The sequence below is a fragment of the Notothenia rossii genome (assembly GCF_949606895.1).
Source record: "Notothenia rossii genome assembly, chromosome: 8".
Lineage (NCBI taxonomy): Eukaryota > Metazoa > Chordata > Actinopteri > Perciformes > Nototheniidae > Notothenia > Notothenia rossii.
In genome coordinates this window covers 28,213,415-28,239,733 of record NC_136906.1, presented here as the reverse complement: position 1 = coordinate 28,239,733, position 26,319 = coordinate 28,213,415, and the positions used below count along the sequence as shown (strand labels likewise).

The window sequence follows — 26,319 nt, the reverse complement described above, 5'->3', positions numbered from 1 at the left end:
AAGTCATATGGAGTTTTATCAGGCAAGAGAGGAGGTAGAAACTATTGTTCTATGTATTGTTTGACTGCATAACCCAAGAAAAATAAACTAAACAAAATAAACTATCACCTGAACAATGGACTTTATCGTGCGTAGGATTCACTACCTGGTGCATCAGCGGGAGTTTAATATTGAGTTAGTTTTGTTTGGAAAAAATCCGGAAGAAAGCATGAATGTGGATTTTCATCTGTTGTGATATCCAGAGAATCCAATTGCCTAGAACAGTAGCATACAGCAACTTACTAATGGAATACCCAACATACTTTGCAAACAGATCATAGCCCAGCACAGTGAGGAACATTAATTAAGCCTGAGCATATGCACGGCGTGACTTTCCTAATGTAAATACGCAGTATGTGTGAGGTTTGTGGGGGTATGGCTGCTTATTTGAGTGTGCGTCTGTGGTGGGGTGCACATAAGGTGGTGAGTTTTACTGGCTCACCTCTCGCAATGACCCATAAAATACAAACACACATTCGTGCTGTAACCGCCACACATGGCAAAATCTTGACGCCTAATGATTGGACTCGGTGACCTTCGATACTTCATCGCACCGCGCCACTCTCTCCGTGTCGGTATCAGCCAGCTCGGTGCATCTTTCCCTGTGTTTTTACACTCATAATAAAATGCTTCATCCTGCTCCTACACACTCCTCCTCCCCCTCCACACGTTCCCCTAATGAGATAAATTAGCGCCTTGCAACAGATGCATGGAATATACACTAATGGCCACCATCTGTCACTCATCTCTGGGAGACGGAGTGAGAACGCGCGCTAAATCCGATCACAAGCCCCTGGCAGAGGCCCACCGTGGTGAGGGGGAAGGAGGAAGACACACACAGAGAGGAGGAAGAGAGAGAGATAAAGAGTAGAGTACATAGCGAGGAGGGGTGGCAGTGTGGAGGTTTAGGTGCAGACTGGACCGAGGTACAGTACACTAAGTGGTGGAGAGGCGTCAGAGCTGCAGTACAGCAGGTTAGACCTGCTAGTGATTCAGCTAACATAACAAGATCTTTAAAAGTGTCGAAAGGGGTTTGCTCAATCCCTCTGGCCACTGAAAAAATGGTTTGTTTATTTTATATCTTGCTTTTGAACTGACTAACTTTCTGATGTTTTGTAAGTAAACACAGGAAGATCCTGGCGGTTGAGCCGTGCTAGTAAAGACCTCCTTTATGCAGAGCTACACAGCCTTTGTGTCGGGACTTATATCAACAGGTGGGTTCAAGATCGGAGGTTTGTGGGGTGGACTCTTCTTTGTTATATCTCTGGCTCCTTTTTGTGATTTGTTGTTGATTTTTCTCAGTGTTTTTTCACTCTAGCAACTGTTGTGGTAACTTCTGCATTTTTGGTTTTGTAGGAGGGCTGCACGATTTCGATTGCGATTATTTTAACTACAATTACAATATGATTCCCAATGTTGGAGGAATAAATCATTTTAGTTTTCTCATTAAAATTGAAAACCACATTAAAAGGATCATGGTGACAACTTTAAGAGGATCTGTACCAAACCAAGGTTTTGTGTTATTGTTATTATGTTAATGCTTTTGTTCTTGCATGTGTTGTGTCCTTAAGGGTAGACTTCAGTTTGGATATTGATACTTCATGTCAATGAGACTTAATGAATACATAAAGTTTAAGAACAAAGCAATCCATCATTCCTTGAGGTAAACTTTCAGTTGGACATATTTTATGTTTGTAAAATTACAATATTCAATCAATTATTTTGCTACTTTAATTTATGTCAGAAGAATACTGGTCGGGACACTATTGAACTTCAAAGGAACCTTTAAAAAATGCAAATGATCAATCTGAGTATGCAACTTGCTGGGAGCACCAGGGCTTTGCATTTCTGTTCAATGTCAGAATGAGCAGGGTGGAAATTGTGTGTGAGGGAAGACTTAAGCAACTCTCAAGGGCTTAAGTAGCAGTCTGAATTGCACCATTTATGCATAAGATACCTAAAATAAATCACTCGAAGAAAAAAAACTCAACGTCAACTCCCACTCTGGGATCTATCACAGATATTCTAATGGAGCTTCCCCTTGACGGCCGGTAATTCCCCCAGCAGCGTTCTCCCGTCAGAAAGCAGGACCTGCTGCAGAGCAGACGGACGTTCTGACAACCTGCTGCGGCTGTACCTGCGCCGGAAACTCAGCTTTTGATATCTAATGTCGCCGTGACACTTCCTCTGTGAAAATAGCCACGAATCCATTTATAGAATGTAATCAGACTAAGATATATTCCAGCCTCTAGCCTGTACATTAGCATGCAGCTTATGATGAAAGTGAAGGGAAACAATGGGAAACAGAAAGGGCGATGAAAAAGCGGACGAGCCACGTATCTCTGGACCCAGAATAAAATGAATCACCACGGGAGCTGCCCTGTACAACTTCCATGAGAACAAATGGACTAAAGCCAACCACAATTAATCACTATTTGCATTGAGCTGGCCAGACTTCCTTTTTTGTAACTGGTTCGACTAATGATAACAAGTGGAAATTAATTACTTAGAGCAAGAAAAGAAAGAGAAAGTTGCCTTTGGAGGAAAAAAACCTTTTCAGGAGACCTTTAGAGAGCCATAAGGAGTGCTAAAAGGACAATATAACGGACATGTATAACACAGTGGAAGTTTAATCCTTAATAAATGACATTAGATATTCATATTGTAAGTTAAAGATAAAATGATGAGCTCAGAACAATTATTAGATTGTTTGTGTTAAACAGAGGCGGTGTGTATTGGACGGAACCACTGATCCCTATAAACTTCACAATCCAGCAATCATACCGCATCAACATTTCCACTGAAGGCTTCACATAAAAAGAAACTGGCCACATAAAAGCGTGTCAAATACGGCCAACCTCTCATAAAAGCACTGATGAAATTCTCAGACAAAACTATAAATGGCATCTGTAGAGAAAAATAAAATACTGCACTTTATAGAGCGGAGCTGGACTGCTTTAGTGCATTTTTTTAAGTCAGATAGGTAGACCCGGTGACATGCCGTTAATAGCTGAAACACAAACCCTCTGCAGCCTTCAAACTTCATAATGCATTCACAACATTCAATCTGTCTTTATCTTTATAGTCTCTATACTTTTGTCATTTTAAAAACTTTTTCATAACTGCAACTTATTAACACCTGACTAGGGATGCACCGTTATTCATAAATGTGTTGGGAAGTTTGCGTCCTTCCTGAAGTCTTAAAAACTTCTAGTTCGTTGTTCATATTGATTTATTGAACCATCATTTAAACTTAAATACGCCCTTCACTCCAAAATGTGTTTTTTTTCTATATGTCTCCAAAAAATGCCTCACCTTGACTTCACTGACTTGCATACGGGAGAAGTTTGAGAGATGGGTTTTCACATTTCTCCTCTAAAGGGGGGGGATGTCATGCTTCAAAATATGAGATTAAAGCCAGCTTCTCACACGTTTCAAAACAATGTGCTGTCTAATACAGGAATGGCAACACATCACATGACACTTCCAATTCAGCTTGGACCTACTTTTTTTGACAGCAAACATGACAGAGTATACAGTTTTAGGATTTAAGACCCTGAATCTTCCATTCACTATCTACCTTTCAACAACATTATTGTATTGTCTCTACCACAACCAGGTAGGCTACAAGCTAATGTTAACATGCTAACAAACTACATTCGCCCAAAATATGCTAACTGCACTCACCATTTGGAAACGTCTCCGAGTGTTCGGTTTTGGTGCACACCTGTCTTCTTTATCAGCTTAAAAAAATGGAAGAGACTAAGCTATACATATTTAACTCAAGTGGGGGCTCAGGAAACCAAAGTGTTGTTGGCGAGCGCTGATTCACCTGGTTCTCGTTACATCCACGGTCCATGAGCTAGTAGGGCCTGGCTCATTTCGTGGCATCTGCAGGCAGTGGCAAGTACTTCCGGCATCTGCCACAGAGGCCACTACTCTGTGTGGCCACGAAATGCGCTTGCTGTCTCTCCAATCTAAACCATATATATTATATATATATTCCATATGCTCTGATTGGTTAGCTGGCCGGCTCTTTTGGGACTTATCAACTGTTTATATATGTACCACCCCTTAGCCTATCATATACAATGTCTTGGAGAGCTAGCCAATGGATGTGCAGGTGTTGCATGTAGCTTTGGATAAAAGTGTCAGCTAAATGCAATGTAATGTAATGTACTAATGTCACTATGTTACTTAAGTGAACACAATAGTCCAATGGGGGCTGATATTAGCCTTTGCAGACTATTTACACGCACAACAACCTATATAACACACTACCCCAATAAAAAACCCAAAAGCCTAATAGAGCCCCTTTAAACTTAGTAGTGCGATATCTCCACCTAATAAATAGTTTAGTTTTAACAAGGCTAAGTTTGAGCTCACTGTTGATAAAAGGTAATACTCATTAATGATATACTGGCCCTGCAGTAAAGAATGGAGCTATTTTATTGAGCAGACATCAGTGTGCCTTTCTTTTCTCGTACTGATTAGAAGGTTTGGTACGCAGCCACACACTCTTTCATTTTCCTTTGTGATTGGCTGCTGATTAGTGGGACGTAATTGTTTCTGGGTTTTTGTGTTGCTCCTGTCTCTCTTTTCTTTGTCTTTCCCTTTAAAGTCCTTTGAGACTTGCCGCGTGATAAAGGGCGATGGAGATAAATGACCTTGAACTTTAACTTGAACTTTATCTGCCTCTCCGTCTCCTCTCTGTCTTATTTTTCTCCGCATTTCACTCCATCTTGCTCTACCTCATTTACATGGCCGGGCTGCAGAGCTCTAACAATCCATTAGCTCTGCAAGGATGTTGGGAAGATCCATGCAAATAAGTGTGAAATTACACTCTAATCAGTCATGTAAATCTATCCGGTTCTCAATCTGGGCATCATCATATATTTGTACTTGTTTGGAAAATGGCGTGCGGAGGAGTGGGTGAGGTTTGGGGAGAGATACAGAGAGAGCAATACATGGGAAAGAAGACAGAAGAAATAAAGTTTGATAAGGACGATGTGAAGAAAAAAAAAAACTTTGATTCCTCATTCAGAGCTGAACTAAATGTTCCTGTTGGATTCAGAATTATAAATTCAAGCCATGATCAATATTGTGCAGTGATGCAAGGCTTCCAGCGCGAAGGCTTTCAGCCTCTTGTTTGATGATGATTAAGGAGAGGATGGAGAGAAGGAGTCTGATGAGACGGAGGGACAAACATGCAGTTTGTGTGCGTTTTGTTCACAGCAGATTCCCATGGAGTAATGTACAGGAAGAATATTTGAACTTTTTTTTTTTAAAGCGTCGCACAAAAAGAGCCATGTGGGGAACGTTTTTGACGACAATAAAATTATTAAATGTTTTTTGAACTCTAACCAATATCATAATAATAATATCAAATAATAATAATATGCAAGAGAACTCACTTAGTAAAAGTAAGACATAAGACACAATGCATGAATACAATAAAATGTAAAATATAATATAAATGAATAAATAAATAGAACAATGTAAAAAATAAAAATATTAATAATGATTACAAGTCTAATTAAAAGGGTGTTGCTGCTATTTAAAAGCAAATCTACAAATATATATTTTCCGCTGTCTTGTTGAGTGATCAAATAGTTTATACAGTTATCTCTTAACTTGACTATTTCCTTAAAGAATGACATGTTATGATGATAATTTACATTAACTAGTTCTTAAAGGACAAAAAGGAATATCAAGTTTGACCAGACGTTTGAAAGGTTCACAGGGCTGTACAATTAGGTGTCAGTTTTCTTATTTCTTCAATTGGGGCCAAAATCAACAATTCATTATTCTTGCATCCCGACTGTGATACATCACACAAGACAGTCACCTAAAAAAAGGAAAGGAACTTTTTTCCGGGAAAAGCAATGTCATCCTCCAACGCACGGCCTTGGCCAATCAAATAAATGCAAGTTTGCAACGTAAAAGGCTAAAATGACGCTCCCGGTGTTAATCAAGATGGAAAATAAATAGAGTGTCACTGTGATATATTCTCAGAGATGTCTCACAGCGGAGCAGTGTTGTGACACATATTAATCCTTCAATCTCATGGATGTGTTAAATGGATGTGCTAACACGTCATGTGACACCTGTAGCACGCACCACACACACCGTACAGACAGAAACAGTCAAACGCAGATTGAATGTTATTAAACTGATGCCTTTCTGGGGGGCGGGGGGAGAATGAAGACAAAGGAATCATAGGTGGACGTACTGCCGGAACTTTCTTTTTTGTTTTCAATTTGTCTATTTCTATCGTTCTTTAAAATATCTTTATTTTTAAATGCAAGAGCTTGACACCTCGTTTATTAAACAAAAACACTGTTTGCTTTTGATTCATGTGTTAAACACGCTTTTTAATTGTAATGCAATACATTTTAAAGTAACCCTCCCAACCCTAACCGTAACAATATGAATTTCCCCGAAGTGGGACCAATCAAGGATTTTTGAATACACAAAATATCTTCCCCTAAAACCTTTTCAATGCAGTTTTGCTGCATGGGAGCGTCTTTTTACGGAGACCAGGCTCGCCATACCCAAGCATCAGCACCAGGAGATGTGTCATGGTGCAAAAAAGTGGCAAATAATCTCTCTAAAAGCATCAGGCCATTGAGCCACCTGAAGTCAGATTAAGCCCCGAATAAGGTCTTTCCCCAAAAGCAATACGATTGGCAGGTAGTACTTTGGTTTGTTGGGATAAACTGCTGCCATTAAAGCTGTAGATGTGCAGCTGAATGGCTGATTGCAGCGAACAGACACTATTAGACTCAGTTTCTCGCCTGTGTCTCCTGTTGGACACCACAATCTGTTACACAACACGCTGTCCCGTGAGTTAGCAGTGCTCGTATTTACTGTAAATGCGCGGGAGTGTCAGCATACAGTATGCATGTCGACAAGCCGGTGGAGGAGTGAGAAAGCAAAAGCAGCGAGAGGAGCAGAGAGACAAGGGATCAGGATTTTGGCTCAAATACAATCTGTGTAGGAGTCACTCAATGAGCTGACAGCCGTCACTGAATCCTGCTGGGGAGAGGGCTGAGCCACTGTGGTCAAACACACACACTGACACACACTGACACACACACACACACACACACACACACACACACACACACACACACACACACACACACAGACACACACACACACACACACACACACACACACACACACACACACACACACACACACACACACACACACACACACACACACACACACACACACACACACACACACACACACACCCAAACACACACCCAAACACAAACAGAGACTCCATCAGCACTGGGAGGCTCAAACAGGCAGATGGGCTAATTCGTGACTGACTGTGTGTTATGAAACATTATCTCTGTGTCAGTGAAATCAAAATAACATTTTGGGTGTAAACACCGCGCTTGTAGCTGCCAACACAACACCACATGGCCGTGATAGATGCATATGGGCCGTGATGCATGGCCTTGGAAAAATGTTTTGTTGCTAAACTGCTGCCAATGCTGTTTATCGAGTCATTCAGGGTGAACTGCATGCGGCCATATATATGTTTGCCAATCGCATCCCTCCTGCCAGCGCCCCAAATTAAGCCATCGAATCAATTTCAAGAGTATGGAGGAAAATGAAGGCCATTATAGGCATTGAATTTTATTTGCTCCCTATTCAAAATTAAAGGCTATTGAGAGACGGCTTTGTTTTGTTCTCTTTCAACCACTCCACGGCTAGAGTGGGGATAGGTGTTTGCGGCTAGATTTTAATGGCCTGCCCCTTTAACGGCTACTTTATAATCCCCCTTGCTGGGTGTTTGTGTATGCGGGGAGTGTATCGTAGCTAACTGAACCTTGCTCACTGCTCTCCGCGGATGTTTTGTTGTCAAATAATGGGAGAGTGATGGGGTCCTACCCTGCTGCGAGCCACCGCAAAGATTAGACAGATCTTCACACTGGACGATTGGTGAAATTTATCACTGTCACTGGGTGCCAATCAGGCCTTTTTCTTTTCTTTTTCTTTTCTCAAACCGCCCCCCCACCAACACAGTTTGTGGTGGTTTCTCATTTGGAACCTGCAAACCAGTTGTCAAGTGTACTTTCCACTCGGATAGTGATAGCTTTAAGCAGCACCTCAAAAATCACCCTCTGCTTTAATGCTCATCGCGCTCTCTGTCTGGCGTGCATAGGACATTTTTTTCCGAGGGTGGCGGTGATTTGTGTCCATGTCAATGTGTGTGCCGTTACATCATTGAGCAAGTAATACATCTGGAGGAGGAAACATAAAACATGGTTTGTGACAGTTAGGCACATTTTCCTTTTTCCCCCCTTCCTCATCAAGTCAGTTTCGAGTAATTTAAAGAGACCATAATATGCTTTTTGGGGGGTTTCCCTTTCCTGTAGTGTGTTATAGGTTTGTGTGCATTTAAATGGGTGGTAATGGATAAAACCCTAAACTTCCCTCCGTGGGGGTTTGTCTCCCACACACTCCCCTCCCTGCCTGAAAAACATTGATGGTAGTCCTTTGTTTACCTCTGCAACATTGTGACAATACTTGGTCCAACATAGTGCATGTGATAGATAGTAACGGCCCGTCCACACGGCGGCGTGCGTTGAAGCCTCAACGCTTCTGCCCATTCACTTTGAATGGGGGTGACGTCACGCTTTGCCGAACTGCATTGTGGTTCCGTCGCTTCGCTTGGGTTGCTCGCTTCAAAAGTTGAGCAATGTTCAACTTTTGAAGCTTCAACGGAAGCGTCAGCCAATCAAATCATATGCCAGTACAAGCTCTAGCCAATCAAACCGTGTGCTTGTGTGTCCGGGCGGGAGATTCATGTGATTGGTTGTTGGTCGAGTTTCAGACAAGCCCACTGGCAACCTTCAACGCACGCCACCGTGTGGATGCTGCGTAAGGGGTGGGATATCCCTAAGCGGTTGACCAATCACAACAGAGCCAGCCAGCTGACTATAGCATTTCTTGAACATCTAAGTATGTACAAATATTAAAGTAGAGGAACACAATACAAATATGAAACCTGAAAAGGAGCATACGAGGCCCCCTTTAACAACAACATCACACTGATCTTGACAATCCATCAATTTAAATGAATTCTGTGCATCTTCCTTAAAATATTTGTTTTGCCATCAGAAGATATGTGCAATCATCAATGTAAGACCCCAAAAGGATAGCATCCAATTTCCATTCGCATTTATTGAGGGTCCTTATCAGCCAGCTGACGCAAAAGACAAAGAATACCTGCCTTGTGCTCTGAAACACTTCATTTAAACACTGTGTTGATAAGCATATGTATGCAAACTGCTTGCTAGTCGAGCATCAGGCAGGAAGCAGGGTTTTTTTCTACCTTCTTTTAGTGAGTCGAGAGGCCACGTTTCTCAGCCGGCAGATTTTGATCCCTTTCGAAGCGCTGCAGGAATTAGCATGCAGAGGAGAGCGCTCAAAGGTGCTCTGGCCCCTTACTCAATCTCTCCCTCACTCTGCCTCCCCTCTTCCTCAGGTAAAAGTAATGGATTGTAGCTGGCTCTGGCCCCCGTCCTGTCGCGTCACGCCTGCCAGCAGCCAGCCAGCCGGCCGGGCGGAGGGCAACGCTGCGGGCTCTGTTATTTAGCGTCCATTCCTCCACAGTCACACTCGCTAACTCTGAGGCCAGCTGTCCAAGCACACCAGGCCTTGAGGATGGCAGCGCCGCATTAACTGAGAGGTGACACCCCCCTCCACGTTCTTTAACAGATTGCCACCTCGGGCCAGCATATCTGAATACCAATGAATGGAAAAAACTGCAGCAACGGACAGGAGGTAAAGTAACAGACATGTGTTATAGCAAACAATGGAGTAGTCAAACTTTCTAATGGCACAATGTTAGGGTTAAAAGAATGGTGGAAGCTCAAATTTGATATTGTAACGGAATAAAATAGAGCTGCAATAATCATTGTTATTATTATTTAGGTCTATTAGTAAGTTGTGTTATGATTGTATTGTATGCTGTGTCGTTGTTGTATTGTTTAATCCTGTTATTTGGTAAAGTATGCATCTAGAGGACCATAATATAAATAATAATTGTTGTGATTTCTTACCTATGTTATAACTGCAGTAACCGTTGAATGTGTGTTTTTAATTTAAAATAAACGATTTGAACAATCTAAATGTACATATTGTTTTTAATTGATTATTTGTTTTGATTGACCCATACTACAGTATATGTACAAATAAGAGTTTATATAATGAACACTATTTTTTGTATTTAATACCATCAATACATTTGTTATCTATTCAATTAATTCGTAAGTCAATGAAATACAAAAAAATAGGCATAAGTTCATGTTTAGATGTCTCGTTTTGTCTAAAAAACAGTCAAAACCCCAAATGTCTTCAGTTTAAAATGTTATTACACACAGCAGCACATATTTACGTTTGCTATGTGTATCATGAAAGTGGTTGCTGGCAGTGATAAACGTTTCTCACCAACTCTATTTAGCCTCTCTGAGTTCACAGTTGGACTTTATGGGTCGGTCTCAGCGCTCTCATCAACCCTGTTCCTGCAAACAAGCTCCCATAAACCCACTGTGCTGCACAACAGGATCCAAACAGGGGGCAGTGCAACCCAGTGCTAATAATGCATGTTGATGTAGCATTCATTTCGTAGACACCAAAACAAATGAAATGGGATGTTCGCTAACTGTTAGCTAACATGAATCAACTATTTAAACAGGCTGGGGGAGTACAGGATTCCAAGTAACAAGATTGCATAATAAGGATATTATAAAAAGGTAACTGTATTCCCTTATAGTGACATAAAACATTCAGATTCAGTACATTTTCCAAAATTGGGGATTACTAGCAGGATTACAATGTTACTAAAAACAAAGACGAGCATATTGTATTTTCTCCTTTGTAAGCTGTACTGTTATGTTGGCTATACGCCTACTGCCTGTATCTGCTTCATTGCTTTCACTTTATTTGGTTCATGTGTTCTTTTTTAACTCAGCATATGATCATACAAATAGTGTGTGTGTAAGCTTAAAGGTGGGTAGGTAATTTTGGAGAAACCAGCTCGAGTGCGCTAGAATTTAAAAATACACAGCCGGAAAAAATCTGCCACTTCCTTAAAGAGCCCCTCCTCCAACACACACGAACGCGCACATGACCAATGAGGGCACGAGATAAGTTTGTGCACAGATGGAAAGCTGACAGGCAGGTAGGCCATCCAGTTATTCTAGCCGGGCCGGCTCAGATGATTGGTCGTGCTTTTTACAGTACCACGGCTTCCACAGATGACATTTTTAATGGATTTTTTGTCAAAGCACTTAAGATATTCATTGCTATCGGGATGTTCAGAGCATTCCATGGAATATAACAAAAAGTGTATCTCGAGCCGGTTTCTCAAACTTACCTACCCCACCTTTAAATGTAGGTATTAAACTCAAACAAAGCATTTTCTGTCAGCTCAGATTTTATTTCTGCTTTTTAAACTGTAGTATGTGCTCGTGTGTTTCATTGTTGGTGTATAGGCTGCTGCCTGAATATGCTGAATGAAAAGCAGGTTTTCCTTTTCCACAATTTGACACTAAATATATTGGTTTCTAATGTTACAAAGCTCTGTCGTCTTACATAATACATTTAAGTAAAACATCTTATCAATGTTTGTTTTCTCTTGTATTCATTTGCATTGCATTTGATATTGAGGTAATCCAACAGTAATAGAAAGTAATCAGGTGCATCCACATTCCCATAAACCTGAACATTCGGACACACAGGGGAGCACAGACGATATCTGTGTTATCGGTGCTGACAGTGGCCCAGCGCTCACTCTGCAGCGGCCCCGTGTTGATGGATATGCAAATGTTGCAGTTAGTGGATGTGCAGTGGAATGTCCGAGTCGGAGTGAATGTCGACGTACAATCAGTGCAGGAGTCCCTTACTGAACTGACAGCTGTCTGTAAACCATGGTGGGGAGAAGCACTGCGCTTAATGAATGCCATCAGCTCAGAATGTCAAACAAAACAGGCTCACACACACACACACACACATGCACACACACACACACACACACACACACACACACACACACACACACACACACACACACACACACACACACACACACACACACACACACACACACACACACACACACACACACACACACACACACACACACACACACACACACACACACACACCAGCATTAAGTGTACTGCAAGATTAGCAAGAATCCTAACAAAGACCAAATAGAAAAACAGTTCTTGGGAGTCACTTAATCACATTACAAACACTGAGTTGAGTCATATTAGGTTGAATGCCAATGAGCAGCATTGTCAGATATAAAAGACAACCAGCACTTATGTGACTTTTCAAAGTAACTTTCAAAACAGCTTGGCAAAATGATTGAATATATCAAGGGACAAAGTTGGGGGAATTTGCATACCATCTGAACGATTGAAGGCACAAGCCTTGACAACAGGGGATTTGCAAACAGTATATAGTGTTCAACTGTATGTATACAAAATATTCTTAGTTCCATAAGAGGATTGATGTCCCTACATAACACAGCTTTACATCACACTCAAGGAAGACTTAGATTAAAGGGGCCATATTATGTTGATTTTCCGATTCATATTTGTATCTTCTGCCTCTACTGTGACATGTGTACATGCTTTAATGTTAACAAAAAGTCTTTATTTTGCTCACACTGCCTGTGCTGCACCTCTTTTTACCCTCTGTCTGAAACCAGAGCCCAGTCTGTTCTGATTGGATATGTGGGTTAGCAATGTATGTTTCACAGCTGTAAATCAAACAGTATGCACTTTAGTTGTTGTATAGACAGACTGTCAGAGTCGACAGTTGTGTCATATTTCTTTATATTTTTCGGTTTTATTGAAATGTTTTGGTTTAAACAGCCTTTGAATCACCACAGTACTCAAGTTAAAAAGCAACAATTATATAGAACATAACAACTGTCCTTAAATGCAACCAGAGCCCAAAACAAGTTTTACTCACTTATATTATTTGTATGATTCACGTTCTATTCTCTAAATCACAATAATTGTTGGTTTAAATTTGGGAAAACTGATTTAGGTAGGGCAAAGTAGGGCTGTACATATTTTCATATCTCTTGCTTTGCACATAGTAAGTGATAGGCTATGGGGCTATCACAACAGAGCCAGCCAGCTAACCAATCAGAGCAGACTGGGCTCTGGTTTCAGACAGAGGGTGAAAAGAGGTGCTGCAGCACAGGCAGTATGAGAAAAATAAAGAGCTTTTTGAACATTGAAGCATGGAGACATGTCACAGTAGAGACACTAAATACAAATATGAACCTAAAAATTAGCATAATAGAGCCTCTTTAAACCGATCACTATACCTTCTTCATGCCATTTGCCTGATAAAGGTCCATACCAAAGCTCTGCTTATATATATATTTCTTTTTGCAGGTTAGACAGGATGCAGGAGCTTATTTTCAACTTTTCAGCTACTTGTCTCTCCTACGCACCTGTCTAATTAAAAAGACATGTGAAGTGTTTTTCTTCTCTGCACTAGATATATCTAAAATCACAAACTTCGACTCACATAACATTCCTCACCGAGTACAACAAACTCGATTTATTCTTTATTCCAGAGTTCAACTCCAGTGTAGCGAAGTGAAACAGGAGACATCTCCGCTCACTTAAGGTTACAAACAAAGCGCAGTCCATTAGAAACAGCATGCAGAGCCACACTGCCGCGTTAACAAATGTAATGGTGTTCAGCGGCACATGTATTTTTCATGTCCCCTTCCACTGCTTCATAAGGCCACAGTCACGCAGCTGCAATCATATCACAAGACAAAATGAATTTGAGGAGCTCGCTGTGTGTATCTGCCCTCCACGCTGCCTTAACTTCCGCTCTGCCTCCTCACTGCCGGGATAATTAAACCACAGTGTGCAGTAATGGCAAAAGTGAAAAAACAGTCTCCATTAAATGTGATAATAAGCTGTGTGATAAAAACCATGTTGGGAAAAATTGCAATACATGTGTCGTTCAACAAGATGTATTAGTTCAGGTAGCAATTTGTCTCTGCAAGCTGTTTTTAATGGACTTTTAGAGGCGAGGACATCCGGAAGGGGAGGCGAATATGCATTAGAACAGACAGGATGGGCTTTGAACTGGGACATTAGTGCGTTTTAGATGTTTCCTTGGTATAAATGGCAAGAGAAAAACAAAGTGCATCATCTTACAAACAACAGGAAGTGAGTTATACGTCTATAGAAAAAGTTTGAGCTGTTTTTGGCAGCATTAAAGGGGCACTATTATGCTTTTTGTGTGTTCCCCTTTCATGTAGTGTGTTATAAAGGTCTGTGTGCATGTAAACAGTCTGCAAAGGCTCAAATTCCTGTGTTCCCTTCAGAGGGAGTCTCTCCCCCCTGTCCGAAATGCCTCCATTGGATGCCTTTGTTTACTTCTGTAACATAGTGACATCATTATGTAACACTGTTCTGTTGGCTAGTGCTCCAACACATTGTATGTGATAGACTGAGGGGCGGGACATCTCTAAGCGGTTAGAATGAATGAATGAATCACAACTGAGCCAGCCAACATTAAAGCATGTAAACATGTCACAGTATAGGACAAATATGAACCTGGAAATGAGCTTCAATGAGCCCCTTTTAATATGTGTTTTTAGGATTGTTAATAAAGAAAATAAACCAACAACTAAATAGTTCTGATAAGCAAAGGGGTGTGTGTAACTGCTGTTTCAGAGGCGGAAAAGAGGGGTTAAGGAATCAGTACAGAGGCCTTCATGCGATGAGCCCTTCCATATGGTGGCTAAAACTTTTCCGTTGACAAAAATCTGTCACACAGTCATTCCGCTGTCATTTTGTTCTCTTTAAATTGCCCGGTACGCAGCCAGCAATGACAGTCATTCCGAAATGTCATCTAAGCGAACAATTAACAGAGCAGCAAAAATGTGAGGTCAGATATAATTAACATATGTGCTGCTCAGCTATAATTGTTCAAGTCGAAAAGCAAGTAATTAAATCATTCGAAGTGAGCCACGCAGACAATGAGTGTCTGAGGTTAGTGCACGAGGGGGGCGTGGACGAGCTTGCTACGCCCCTGCTCCTCTCCATCACACCACTCTTGGGACCACCACCGCCTATCCGCTGCACCCACATGAACGCAGCTTCCTCCCCTGACCCATGAAGAGATCCTTCATCTCCTCCTTTTACTCTCAGGAATCACAGAAGTTCAGTGGCAGGCTTAAGGTGCTCCTAATTGACGGTGTAGAGATCCGCTCATTGTGATACATGCACGGGGCCGGCCTGTCAGACAGAAGGAGGTGGAAGGGAGCGGCAATAAGCGAGTGGCAGCAGCATTATCAGTCTATATTTCACAGGTGTCAGCAGGGACTTGTCCCATTTCGTCCTCTGGGTGTCATTTATTAAATGAAGGAATGAAAGGGATGTTTAAGGTAGAAATGCAGGCCTGCTTGGACAAGGGATTATACATTGTTACAGGAAGGGAAATTGCATTAGAACCTCGGATACAAAATCCAGTCTCCAGGGGGTCACATATACACAGCATTAGCTGCAAGTTTCTGATTATACTCGGACAGGTTTCTGTACAAAGCCACTGATGTACTATCCATACCAGAATGTAGTGCATGTTGGAAATACATTTAATTACAACAAATTGTTTGCTTTGCTTTTCTTTCAAACTACCGGTACTTTTTAAATAAGACACGCAAACCGTTCGACACTTCTGACCTTCTAGGGAAGGGAGATAATAACAGATGGTCCAAAGTCGAGGCGTATGCCATTTTAAGCTAATTTGATCATAAGTCCTTCAAATTAGAAGACAAATATGTTGTTTGTAACTGCTCGAACACATTTGTGTTTTATGATCTGAAAACTCCATAGGTAAGATCCTTTTTACAGTGGAAACAGCTTTCTATGGATACAAACATGTGGGACGTACTGAAATCAAGTAGTCCCCTCACAGTGTTCATTTTGAGTCCAGTCCTACTTATATTCTCATACAGTAAAATAAGCATTACGATATTTTTGCATCTGTTTGTTCAATTATAATTCACCTAGTAATCCAAATGCAGAGATGGGAGAAATGGATTACATGTAGTGGGATTACGTAATTAGGATTAGAAGAAAAACTAAATTCCATAATATAAAAATAATATGATTACTGTTAAATTAAAACAAATTGGGGAGCAATATTAAAATGTTAATTCAAAACAATAAATAGTATATTGAATTTGTTGTAAAAAGATGTATATTTTCATAACAAAGTGTGTGTGAGTTTAACTGTATGTATTCAACTAAAAAGGAGCATTTTGGGTTAGCCCAGTTTTTGCTTTGGTGAACTTTAGTTTCGTGGTTGGTTTATTCTTTTCTAAGTTCACATTGTTCTGTTGTCTAACATAATACACTTATTAAAAACATTTTTTAATAGTAACTTCTTAAAATAATGCTCAAATGCTTTCTGGCTGGCTACCTGAGGTGCACATTTAAATGATGGCGCATTAAAAACAATATAAAAATAAGGATAAAAACTGATGGTGCCATTATTTTTGTGAGGACTGAGTTTTTTTTAAAAACCATGCCGTCGAACGATCATGAAAAAGGAGTATGCATCCAAAATTACATCAATTCCTTTAAATACATGCTATTTTTCTTATCTAGAACAGGACAAGGACACCTAACAGTAGAGACTACACTCTCCATCACAGCACTATTTCCAAGAGGACGCAGAAATGAATTCTGCTGTGTCACTTGCTGGTCTGACCTTCTATAAAATACATATTTTCACTCATACATTTGGGGGACTGGCAGTCTTCGGTCCACCTAACTTGTATATCTTCGGAGCATGAGGGTGTACTGTGGGGCACCCAGGGGAAACCCACACAGGCATGAACGGGGGGAGGGGGGGGGGGCACTGAGTCCTTCCTGAGGATTTGTTTCTGTCAAATGAAGAAAGGCGCTGGCAACTTTTGACACTATGTTCTCAGCGGACCATGGATGAGGTCAAAAGCAGTATATCATCTTTGTCTTTCTTCTTTTCAAATGGCAAAATGGTTACAGTACGTCTTCCTTTTCATAATAAACCAATATGCTTTCAACCTTTCCGACCCGGAGACTGAGGCCTTCCAGGCGCAAATTCAAAACACTTTGCGTGTGCTCGTTTCTTGACATTTAAAACCATAGGAAACTGAAAATGGATCCCAATTAGAGCCGCAGGAATAAGGCCCTCTTGGTTCTCTTGGTAACTAGCTGGTTTAAACATTTCCCCCCACAAAGTGCCTTAAAGATTGACCTTCTTATTTTGCGCGGGGCGATAAAAGCAGCCTTGAGTGTCCTCTGATCATGCTATTTTGATAGTGCGAGGAGTAAAATGGACGAGTAAAAATAAGGCAAACATAATCACACAGCGCATAACTGCAGAAGTGGAGCCTCGCACTTAAATGTTCTGCGTACTCTCGGTACAGAAACATGACATTAACCACAGGGTATTAATGTAATTCACAGGAGCGGAAGACGCTAATAGCCACTTTGGGACAGGTGATCATTATTGAGGTGATTGACATTGTAGACTGAGTAGAAGTCTAAAAATATATGAAATAATGTGAGTACATGCTACAAAGCTACTGACATAAGCACACAGCAGGGGCTGCAACAGCCTAATGTGAAGGGAGGTTGAGAAAAAAAACAAAAAGGAAAACAGAAGCGGGTTATATTTAAATCACCTGTTGAGGAGCATTCATTTCAGCAGGGTGAACAAAGGTCAGCATATGTGATTGGCAGGCGGGGGAGCTTGATGCCCAGATGTCCCGCCCCTAAGCTTATCTCGTGCAATGTGCTGGAGCGCTAGCCAATAGAAGTGCAAGTGATACGTAGTGATTTAACTATGTTATTGAAGTAAACAAAGGAGGGAAATAGGGGTGTTTAAGACAGGGGGGAAAGTAGACCATGCAGACCATTTAAATTCACTAAAACCTATAAATTATGTCTCTCTCTCAAAAAAAACAATACAGAGTCTTCTCGTAGGCTTTGAGAAACCTACTTTAAGTATACGTTATCATATTTTGTTGAAACGACTGCTTGTGCTGTTACTCTTGAGGACAGAACTCTGTTAAAAACATGCTGTCGAACAATCATGAAGTATGCATCCAACATGAAATCAAACACTTACAATAAATACTGTTCTTCAAGTTTCACATTGTGTAACTTGAGTAGAGTCTGAAAATATAGGAAATAATGTGACTACATGCTACAGAGCTACTGACATAAACACACAGCAGGGGCTATAACAGGCTAATGTGAAGGGAGGTTGAGAAAAAAAGAAAAAGGAGAAAAGAGAAGCGGGCTATATTTAAACTTGAGGGTGGCGAGGGAGGGATCACCTGTTGAAGAGCATTCATTTCAGCATGGGAACAAAGGTCAGCATCCTTGCTGGAGCTTTGATTGGCAGGCGGGGGAGCTTGGTGCCCAGTGCAGCGGCCCAGCGGAGCAGCCAACGGTGGCGTGTGGCTTGGCTGGGCCACATTTCTGACTCAATGCTGACTAACTGAGTGTGTCTGCTGACAGTGTGTCTGACTGATAGGATCACCCCGGGAGGCTCTTCCAGGGCGTTTACAAAGTGTCTCTGATAGGCCAGGCCCGTAGCACTGCCGCCAGGGCCCGCCGACAAATTAAATGTAAGCCCTGCTAATGCATAGCGTAATCATAGAGTGAGGTGGCGATAAATGTTTCAGCAGGGTTACCGTGGGCGCAGCAGAGGAAGAGCTCTATGCAGAATCCGAGATGGCAGAGAGAGGTGAAGCGGCGGGGAGAAAAAGCCGAGTGTGAGCTCAGCTCTGCAGCTGGAAAATCCTCCACTAAAGGAGCCAAGGACTCGTATGAAAGAACAACAATAACACGCCATTATGAGATGTAACATTTTGCAACGACCTGCGTTTCCAGGGGGAAATTTGAAAGAAAAGCAATTTCACATTAAACTATCTGACACAATGCAGGTCTGGTGGAGTAGCAGAGAGGGCGTGGGGGAAGGCAGATAGCGAGGAGTGTATGTGTGTGAATGGTTGGAGGGGTAGTGGTGGTGGTGGTGGTGGAGGGGGGGGGGGGGGGGGGGGGGTTACAGGAGCTTCCTAACAGCCATTGGCCAACTGGAGTGAGACGCACATCCCCTCCGCAGAGTTAAAAGGGATGGAGTGGATGAAATTTCAAAGCCTCCCCTGCAGACACACGCTCTGCTTTGCACACATCAGCACTGAGATGTTCAAATATTCGACACCGGCCTGGTTTCATCTCCTGTACGCTAGTATCAGACATGGTTCTGCTCTGATTAATGAGAAAACCAAACCCAAGAAAAATTTCTCCACACACACGTGTGTATGTGTGCGAAAGAAACTCTCCCATCCACATGTTCAAATGTCCTTTTTTATTCTCTCCATGATGCTAAAAATCCCCCTAATTAAAAACGATGTCTCTGAGTCGTATATTTCCCATGATTACTTGCTGCAGGCAGTACAAGAAAGTGAAAGTCACTGCGAGATAAGAAAGGAAGTGGAAAGACATTCACCTATTAAACTCCATTCACTTATTATGACCAACAATGGCACTCTGATTAACTGGCACGTCGTTATAGCACACATTCCAGCGGCGCAACACAAAGAGTAACTCTGTTGCCCTTGTACAGACAATAAGGATCCTTCAAAGCTGCAGCATGTTTAGCTCTCCCTCCTCCGCTTTTTATTTCCCTGACTTGACAGCCTTGATTTGACCACTCGCCTCCTTTTCTTTACGATCATCTCTCACACTGAACATCTGTCTGGCACACGCCACAACGGTCCGCGCCATAAAACAAATGCGGCAGAATTACATCCCGACGCACTAAATCAACTGACAAATTCCTAAATCTCCATATTTTTGTTGTTGTTTTTTTCTTTGTTTGGTTTGTCTTTCTTTTTTTATGGTGGCAACATCTTTGTTGCTAAGCAGTCGTTGCTGGGGTGATTTTGCACTGCACTTCCTAGAGATCACAAGTCAGTAAAAGAGTGTGGCCGGCACTCTGACGTCTTCCATGGTGAAGCTGAAGTGAACTTTGCCTCTTCTTTTTGTATTTAATTTGATTGCATCCGTTAACCCTTAGATGGGCAATCACACACGTTAGACCATTATTACTCCCATAGCTACCCATGTTACAATATTATTACACTAATATTACTCCCTTATTGTACCCATGTTACACTGTTATTACACCCATATGACACTGTTATTAGACCCATATTATTATGAATCAATACACCCTTTTGACAACTATGTTACACCATTATAACACCTGTATTATATTTATATTATAACCATGTTACACTGCTATAAAACCCATGTTACACTCTTGTTAGACCCACATTACACCCATATTAAACATGAATACACCCCTATGACACCCATGTAACATCATTAGTACACCCATAGTATACCCATGTGACACAATGTTACACTGTTTTAACACCTATATTAAACTGTTAGTAGACCTATATTACAGTGTTATAAGACCTGTGTAACACCAATGCTACACCCATTTAATACATTGACACAGCTTGAAAAATGACTGTCATTGGGTTTGAAACCAATACAAATGGACTGAACATCATTTGTTAAAGCTGTGCTATTTCCAGCTAATATTATGGCTTTTCTACGGTATCACACACAATGTCATACCTCATGAGATGGACATGAGGAAATTGCCTGACTTGCTGACACATCTTAAAGCATTTCCTCTCTTTTTTTTTCTGCCTATAGACAGATCTTTAACATTAGAGGGAGTCAGGTTCACCTATCGACTGGTCTACCACAACCCACCCCCAGTCCTTTACTGGTATATAGTGTGAGACGCACAACCAGAATGACTGTCACCCTCATTGAGTAATTACAGCGATTAATGCACGGACGGCGCTCGCCTCTGGGTCTGGACACTCTATCAGGACGCGTGCGGTAATGGATGAAAGTACATTCTTAATAGAGAATCCATAGTGTCTAAACCTGGGGAGAAAAAAAACAAACAAGAGTGACTTTACCCACAATCCTCTTGGGCGAGATCATTTACGAGGCTTGAAACAAGAGAGAAAGCGGTCAGATTATTTTGCCCTTGTTGTTTCGCTCGCGCTGACCTCTAAAAATGGACGGCAAAGATCATATCACGACACCAATACGAGCGCCATCAGCCTTTGCACAAATTGATTTAGCCACCCAGAACTCACTCCCATCTCAATGAGGTGGCAGGATGCTCACAGCATATATCACTGTCATACAAGCACCCTCTAGTGAAATGTGATTCTTATCTTTATGAGCTTCCCCCCCCCCCTTTTTTCGGTACAGCATGTAGCGTTGTGATAAGTGATGAGAAATAAACGCTTGGCGCATTACGCTAATACAGGTGCTCTCGACACATATGGGTGCTATCACACGGGGGGAATGACATTGTTGTGGTCCTGTGCGTTGGAAAGCGTCTGGTGAGGCGGCAGGGGGCCGGTGGTATATGGCTCATAGATCACTAATGTGTGGGTGAGAGTTGTCACCAGCCAGCGCCTGGCTGCGAAGCACAACATAGTTTATGGCACACAACCACTAGACGTAAGCATGAATCGTGGCCCAGGCAACAATGTGGAAAAGCACACTAAAAATAGCTTTTTTTGTTCTTTTTTTTCCGCTCGCCCTAGAAAAACAATTGCTCCTTTTGATTTTGTTCATGTGTTCAAACTGTGGTGGTAAGGATAAAGGAAGTATAATGTCTGACTGGGCCTGTACAAGATCTGGATGAATGCAGCAGAGAGGCTAACCTGAAACGCTCCCCCGGAGAAAGCTGGGAAGACACGATAAATGTTGCACTTTTAAGTGTGTTAAATGCACTAAGATAAGTCTGGGCTTTCTCCCTTTCCAACTGACAACCTCTGTAACACAGTTAATTACAGCCAAGTGCAACACAGCGCTGTGTCAATTATCATGTGCTTTAGCTCTCTCCCACCGGATATTTTTACTGCCTGGGTTTCACTGCAAAAGTTTCTACCTTTCTTTTATTGCTATTCTGCCCAGGTCTCGCGGCTGAATTACATTCGGCAGACAGAGCTGTAAAAACAGAAGGGATTTAAGGATTCAGATTGGTGGAGGGTAACCTAATCTTCCGTAATTGGGGGAATGGTTCTCATTTATATCAGCCTACTTCAGAAAGCAAGCTCATCGGCAGGCTGCTATCATCCCAGGCATTTTACCCCGACGATTCATTTTCATAAAGGCCGGGGAAAGGGAAGTCGGGCCGCCACGGCTGCGTACACACATATTAAACTTAATCGTCATTAATCAAAGCACTACTCTTACTTTGCAGGTCGTGAAATCAACATACACAACATAAACGCCGCACGAAGATCCCTCATGTGCCGCGTTCGCCTGTGCTGCTGGAGTGCTGTGAAATAACACATTCTGGGCTGCGTCGTTTCAAAATGGAACTAAAATGGTAATCCTCTGCCAGGCGAAGCGTTCTCGCCTCGCCAGATGCTTAGTTCTGAAATTTGCCTAATTGCCATGCTCAGATCAATCCCTTTTACTCTGCCAAATGAATCTGCCAAAGTGTGTTGCGAGCGATTTGTTGGCCCAATATGCTTTTTCTCTTACAAAGATTTGTGTTTTCGTGACTCCTGACGAAGGCCGGTGAGAGGTGTTTGGTCTCCGTGACATAACCCAGCCCGGTCGGATGCGTGTCCATCCCCGCTGGCCCGTGTGCCTATTAGCCATGGCGATTTCAGTGAGAGCACAGGGCCTATCCATCTCAGCCTACACACACATACACAAACACACACACACGCACACAGGGAGTACACCCACTCTTCATATGGCTCAGACACATGCCGTGGGCGAACTGAATGTGGCCCTTTGATCAAAGGGCAGCGTGTGGGAAAGGACACTGACTTACTGACCTACACACACACACACACACACACACACACACACACACACACACACACACACACACACACACACACACACACACACACACACACACACACACACACACACACACACACACACACACACACACCAACTGACACATACTTAGTTATGTTCTCTGTATTTTATATGTTTGTGTTATGTGTTATGTGTAACGTTGCTGCCTTCTTGGCCAGGTCAGCATTGAAAATGAGATTGTATCCCAATGCTTTTATCTGGTTTACATAAAGGTTAAATAAAAAAATACAGTAGTAAGTAAGTCGCAAACTGTAATGTAATGCATGAAAATATGATATATCCATCCATGATTTATGAGAAAAGGTTCAAATGAAACAAAACCATTTGAAGTTACTGTGGCATAAGATCAGCTCAACATCAATGTTTCCCACACAAACAAACATACATTATATGTGTATTCAATACTGAGAATGCATAATAATTCAAGTCAGAGGCAAATACACAAAAGCTGAAATCCACATTTACTGATAGACACACACATGCGTGGGCGCAAATGTTGAATGAAAAAAGCTCATTAGTGCGACTGCTACTGTTGTCATTATAACTAAGTGCATAAGATGGATGGCACACACATATGCTCCGTACATCTTGAAAATAATCCATCTCCCATCTGCAGAAACAATACAGCGTCCTGAGGAATGACTGCATGCCATAAAAGTTCAAAATAATAGAAAATGAGAGTGAAAAAAGAAGGAGATGGACAAGACATCAGGGAGGTGTCTCTTTGTGTGTAAATATAAAAAGTGACGGATGAATCAGAAGTTTAGTCAACAGAGTAAACCTTGGTTCCAGCTGCCCGGCTGTCTGATGAGCCACTCTATGCTTGTCAACAACATCCCCTATCATTCCCGCACAACTATCTACTCACAAAACCAAGACCCGCCCCCTACATCCCACCGGCAATTCCACCATCCTCCAGGAGAAACACCTCCGAAAGCAGAATGGGAAGCTTCGGCAATCTCTTTCCCCCTTGTCTCCTTTTCCCCCTCCCCTGTTCCTCTCCTCTCTCTATTTCTGTACATTCCTTTTTGTCTCCACTTCTTTTCCTCCCTTTCCCGCTGCTGCATTTGGCGCGGCGGATGAAAACATAAAAGAAGGCAAGGAAATGAAAGCCGAAAAGGGAAAGAGACAAACCGACGTGAGGGGAAGGCTGGAGAAAAGCCAAATTAGCATGAGAATACTCACAGTGTTGTTGTTGAAGGAGCGTGGGGATGGGAGCGCGGCACCGGTCCCTCCGTCAGATACAACCTGCACGCACAAGATTGAAGAGGAGAAAAAAAAGAAAACTAGGCTGTGAGAGCGGCACAGAGGGAAGAGGACGAGGACGAGGAGGAGGAGGAGAGAAGAGCAGGACAAGGAGGAGGAGGAGGAGGAGGAGAATAAGGAGGAGGGAGCAGAGCATCCACTGCACGCACCATCAGGATCCCAAATAAAGAAATAAAGGATTCCTCGAGGAGTGTGTGTGTGTGTGTGTGTATGTGTGTGTGTGTGTGTGTGTGTGTGTGTGTGTGTGTGTGTGTGTGTGTGTGTGTGTGTGTGTGTGTGTGTGTGTGTGTGTGTGTGTGTGTGTGTGTGTGTGTGTGTTTGGGTAGTGTTTGTGTGTGTTGTAATGAGTGGAGGGGGGGTTGTCTTTGGGAAATATAAAAACACACACACTCACATTCAGGGCTGCACTTGGGCGTGCAATCACATCTGACAGGTCTGATCTGCGGTCCACCTACCTCCTTATCGCTACCTCACTCTCCCACAGCTCTCTCTCTCTCACACTCTCTCACCCCCCCCTCTCTTCACTATCTCTCACCCGCTTGCTCTCTCACTCTTTCTCTACTGCTCACACTGAAGCCAGAGATTCAGCAGCTACAGGGGAGCTATCGGCCCCTCAAAGTTGCATGTTACCGAAAGAGGGAGGGCACAGTCGGATCCCCCCCCCCCCCGCCCTCCCCTACACACCTTCCAATGTACAGAGAAAGAGAGCGCTTCAATTGAATGAAAGCAATCCCAGTGGCATTGAGGCAATTATAGCGGCTGCTGGCACTGTTTTCAGCTTTTTCTCCCCCGTCCTCCCCTCGTCTTTCCCCGGTCCCTCCGTCCCTCTCTCCCGGGCCGGTGGAGGGTCTGTTTTCTCTCCCTTTTAGTTTCTCCACACTCCAGACATATGGCACTATTAATGCAGCTTCTGTCACTTCAGCTGCTGCTGGTCAGATCGGTTCTGCCATCACCTTGAGAGTCTGCCTCCTTCCCTACCTGTATGCAGCTCCACCAAACTCCAACAACTACAACCTGCTCCAGGAGCTACTGATATTCAGTGTTGGGGGTTAATGCATTACTCCATATTACATGTTTGTCTGTAACTGAATTATTATGATGAAAACTGAGCCGAACAACATGGCTGATGTTCAAACAAAGAGCAGAAAACAGAAGTCTTGTGATCAGTATTGTCCTTATTAGATTAAGGATTGGTGCAGATCTGGAAAAAAATGTGGTTTATCTTTATATTGTTATTTGTCATTTGACTAATACTAATAGTGCATCTCAGGTGATGTTACACTCAGAGTAGTCCAGCATGCAGTGAACTACTTTCAGCAGTGAGTAATTTAATAAAGTCAGGCATTACTTTTTTAAACAGTAACTAGTAATTGGGTAAGGCATTATTGTTTTTGAGTAACCACCCCAACCCTGCTGGGATATATAAAATATATTAATATCTCCGGCCTTGATCGGGTCTTTCTAGGTTAGCTCGCCAAACAACACGAATGAGTCAGGAGAAACTTTAATAACTGTCTTCTGGGTCTGGGTGTTTTGATGCATGCTGCTCCTGTATTTTCCTCCTACCCCTTTTTGAAACTCCAGCAGCACGTATATCACAAAAAAACGAGCTGTAAGTCAAACACCTCGGCCTCTAATCAGGTAGCCTTCCCCTCCGCCCCCGCACATTGCATCCCTCCAGCCACTACTGCACTTTATCTCCCCTCAATTAACATCTTCTGAGCGAGCCGCTATTATCTTAACCACACAGAGCAGAGAGGTCCTCCGAGGAGACGCTGTGGAGGACGGCTGAGCTGTGGACAGAGGGCTCCCAGCTTCAATTTGCAGGCCTAATTAAAGCCAGAGTCAGACATGACAAACTGCGAGCCGAGGTGCTACAGAAACAAACAGAGACAGCCATGTTGCCTGTGCGGCTGCGTGTAGCCCGGAGGGTTCTCTTTGTGAGGATTATCTGCCAAAAAGGCACGCTCACGTCAACGTCATGACAACA

The 26,319-nt window shown here is 42.4% G+C and overlaps 1 protein-coding gene across 7 annotated transcripts in view; it reads right to left on the bottom strand.

Annotated features, from left to right (window-relative positions):
* The window catches only part of LOC307017094 (RNA binding protein fox-1 homolog 3-like), a 263,790-nt gene extending 239,247 nt beyond the window's left edge, over nucleotides 1–24,543 (bottom strand). For 4 of the 7 annotated variants that reach the window (XM_079646552.1, XM_079646555.1, XM_079646557.1 and 1 more), the window contains exons 1-2: nucleotides 24,479–24,497; nucleotides 24,249–24,311 (exon numbers count right to left, since the gene is read on the bottom strand). In XM_079646552.1, coding sequence (XP_079502678.1) covers nucleotides 24,249–24,311; nucleotides 24,479–24,481 — 66 coding nt within the window. In that variant the 5' untranslated portion in view covers nucleotides 24,482–24,497. Of the gene's footprint in view, nucleotides 1–24,248; nucleotides 24,312–24,478 lie in introns of all 7 variants that reach the window. The other 3 variants (XM_079646553.1, XM_079646554.1, XM_079646556.1) reach the window with 2 other exon arrangements.
* Nucleotides 24,544–26,319: the final 1,776 nt, after the last annotated feature.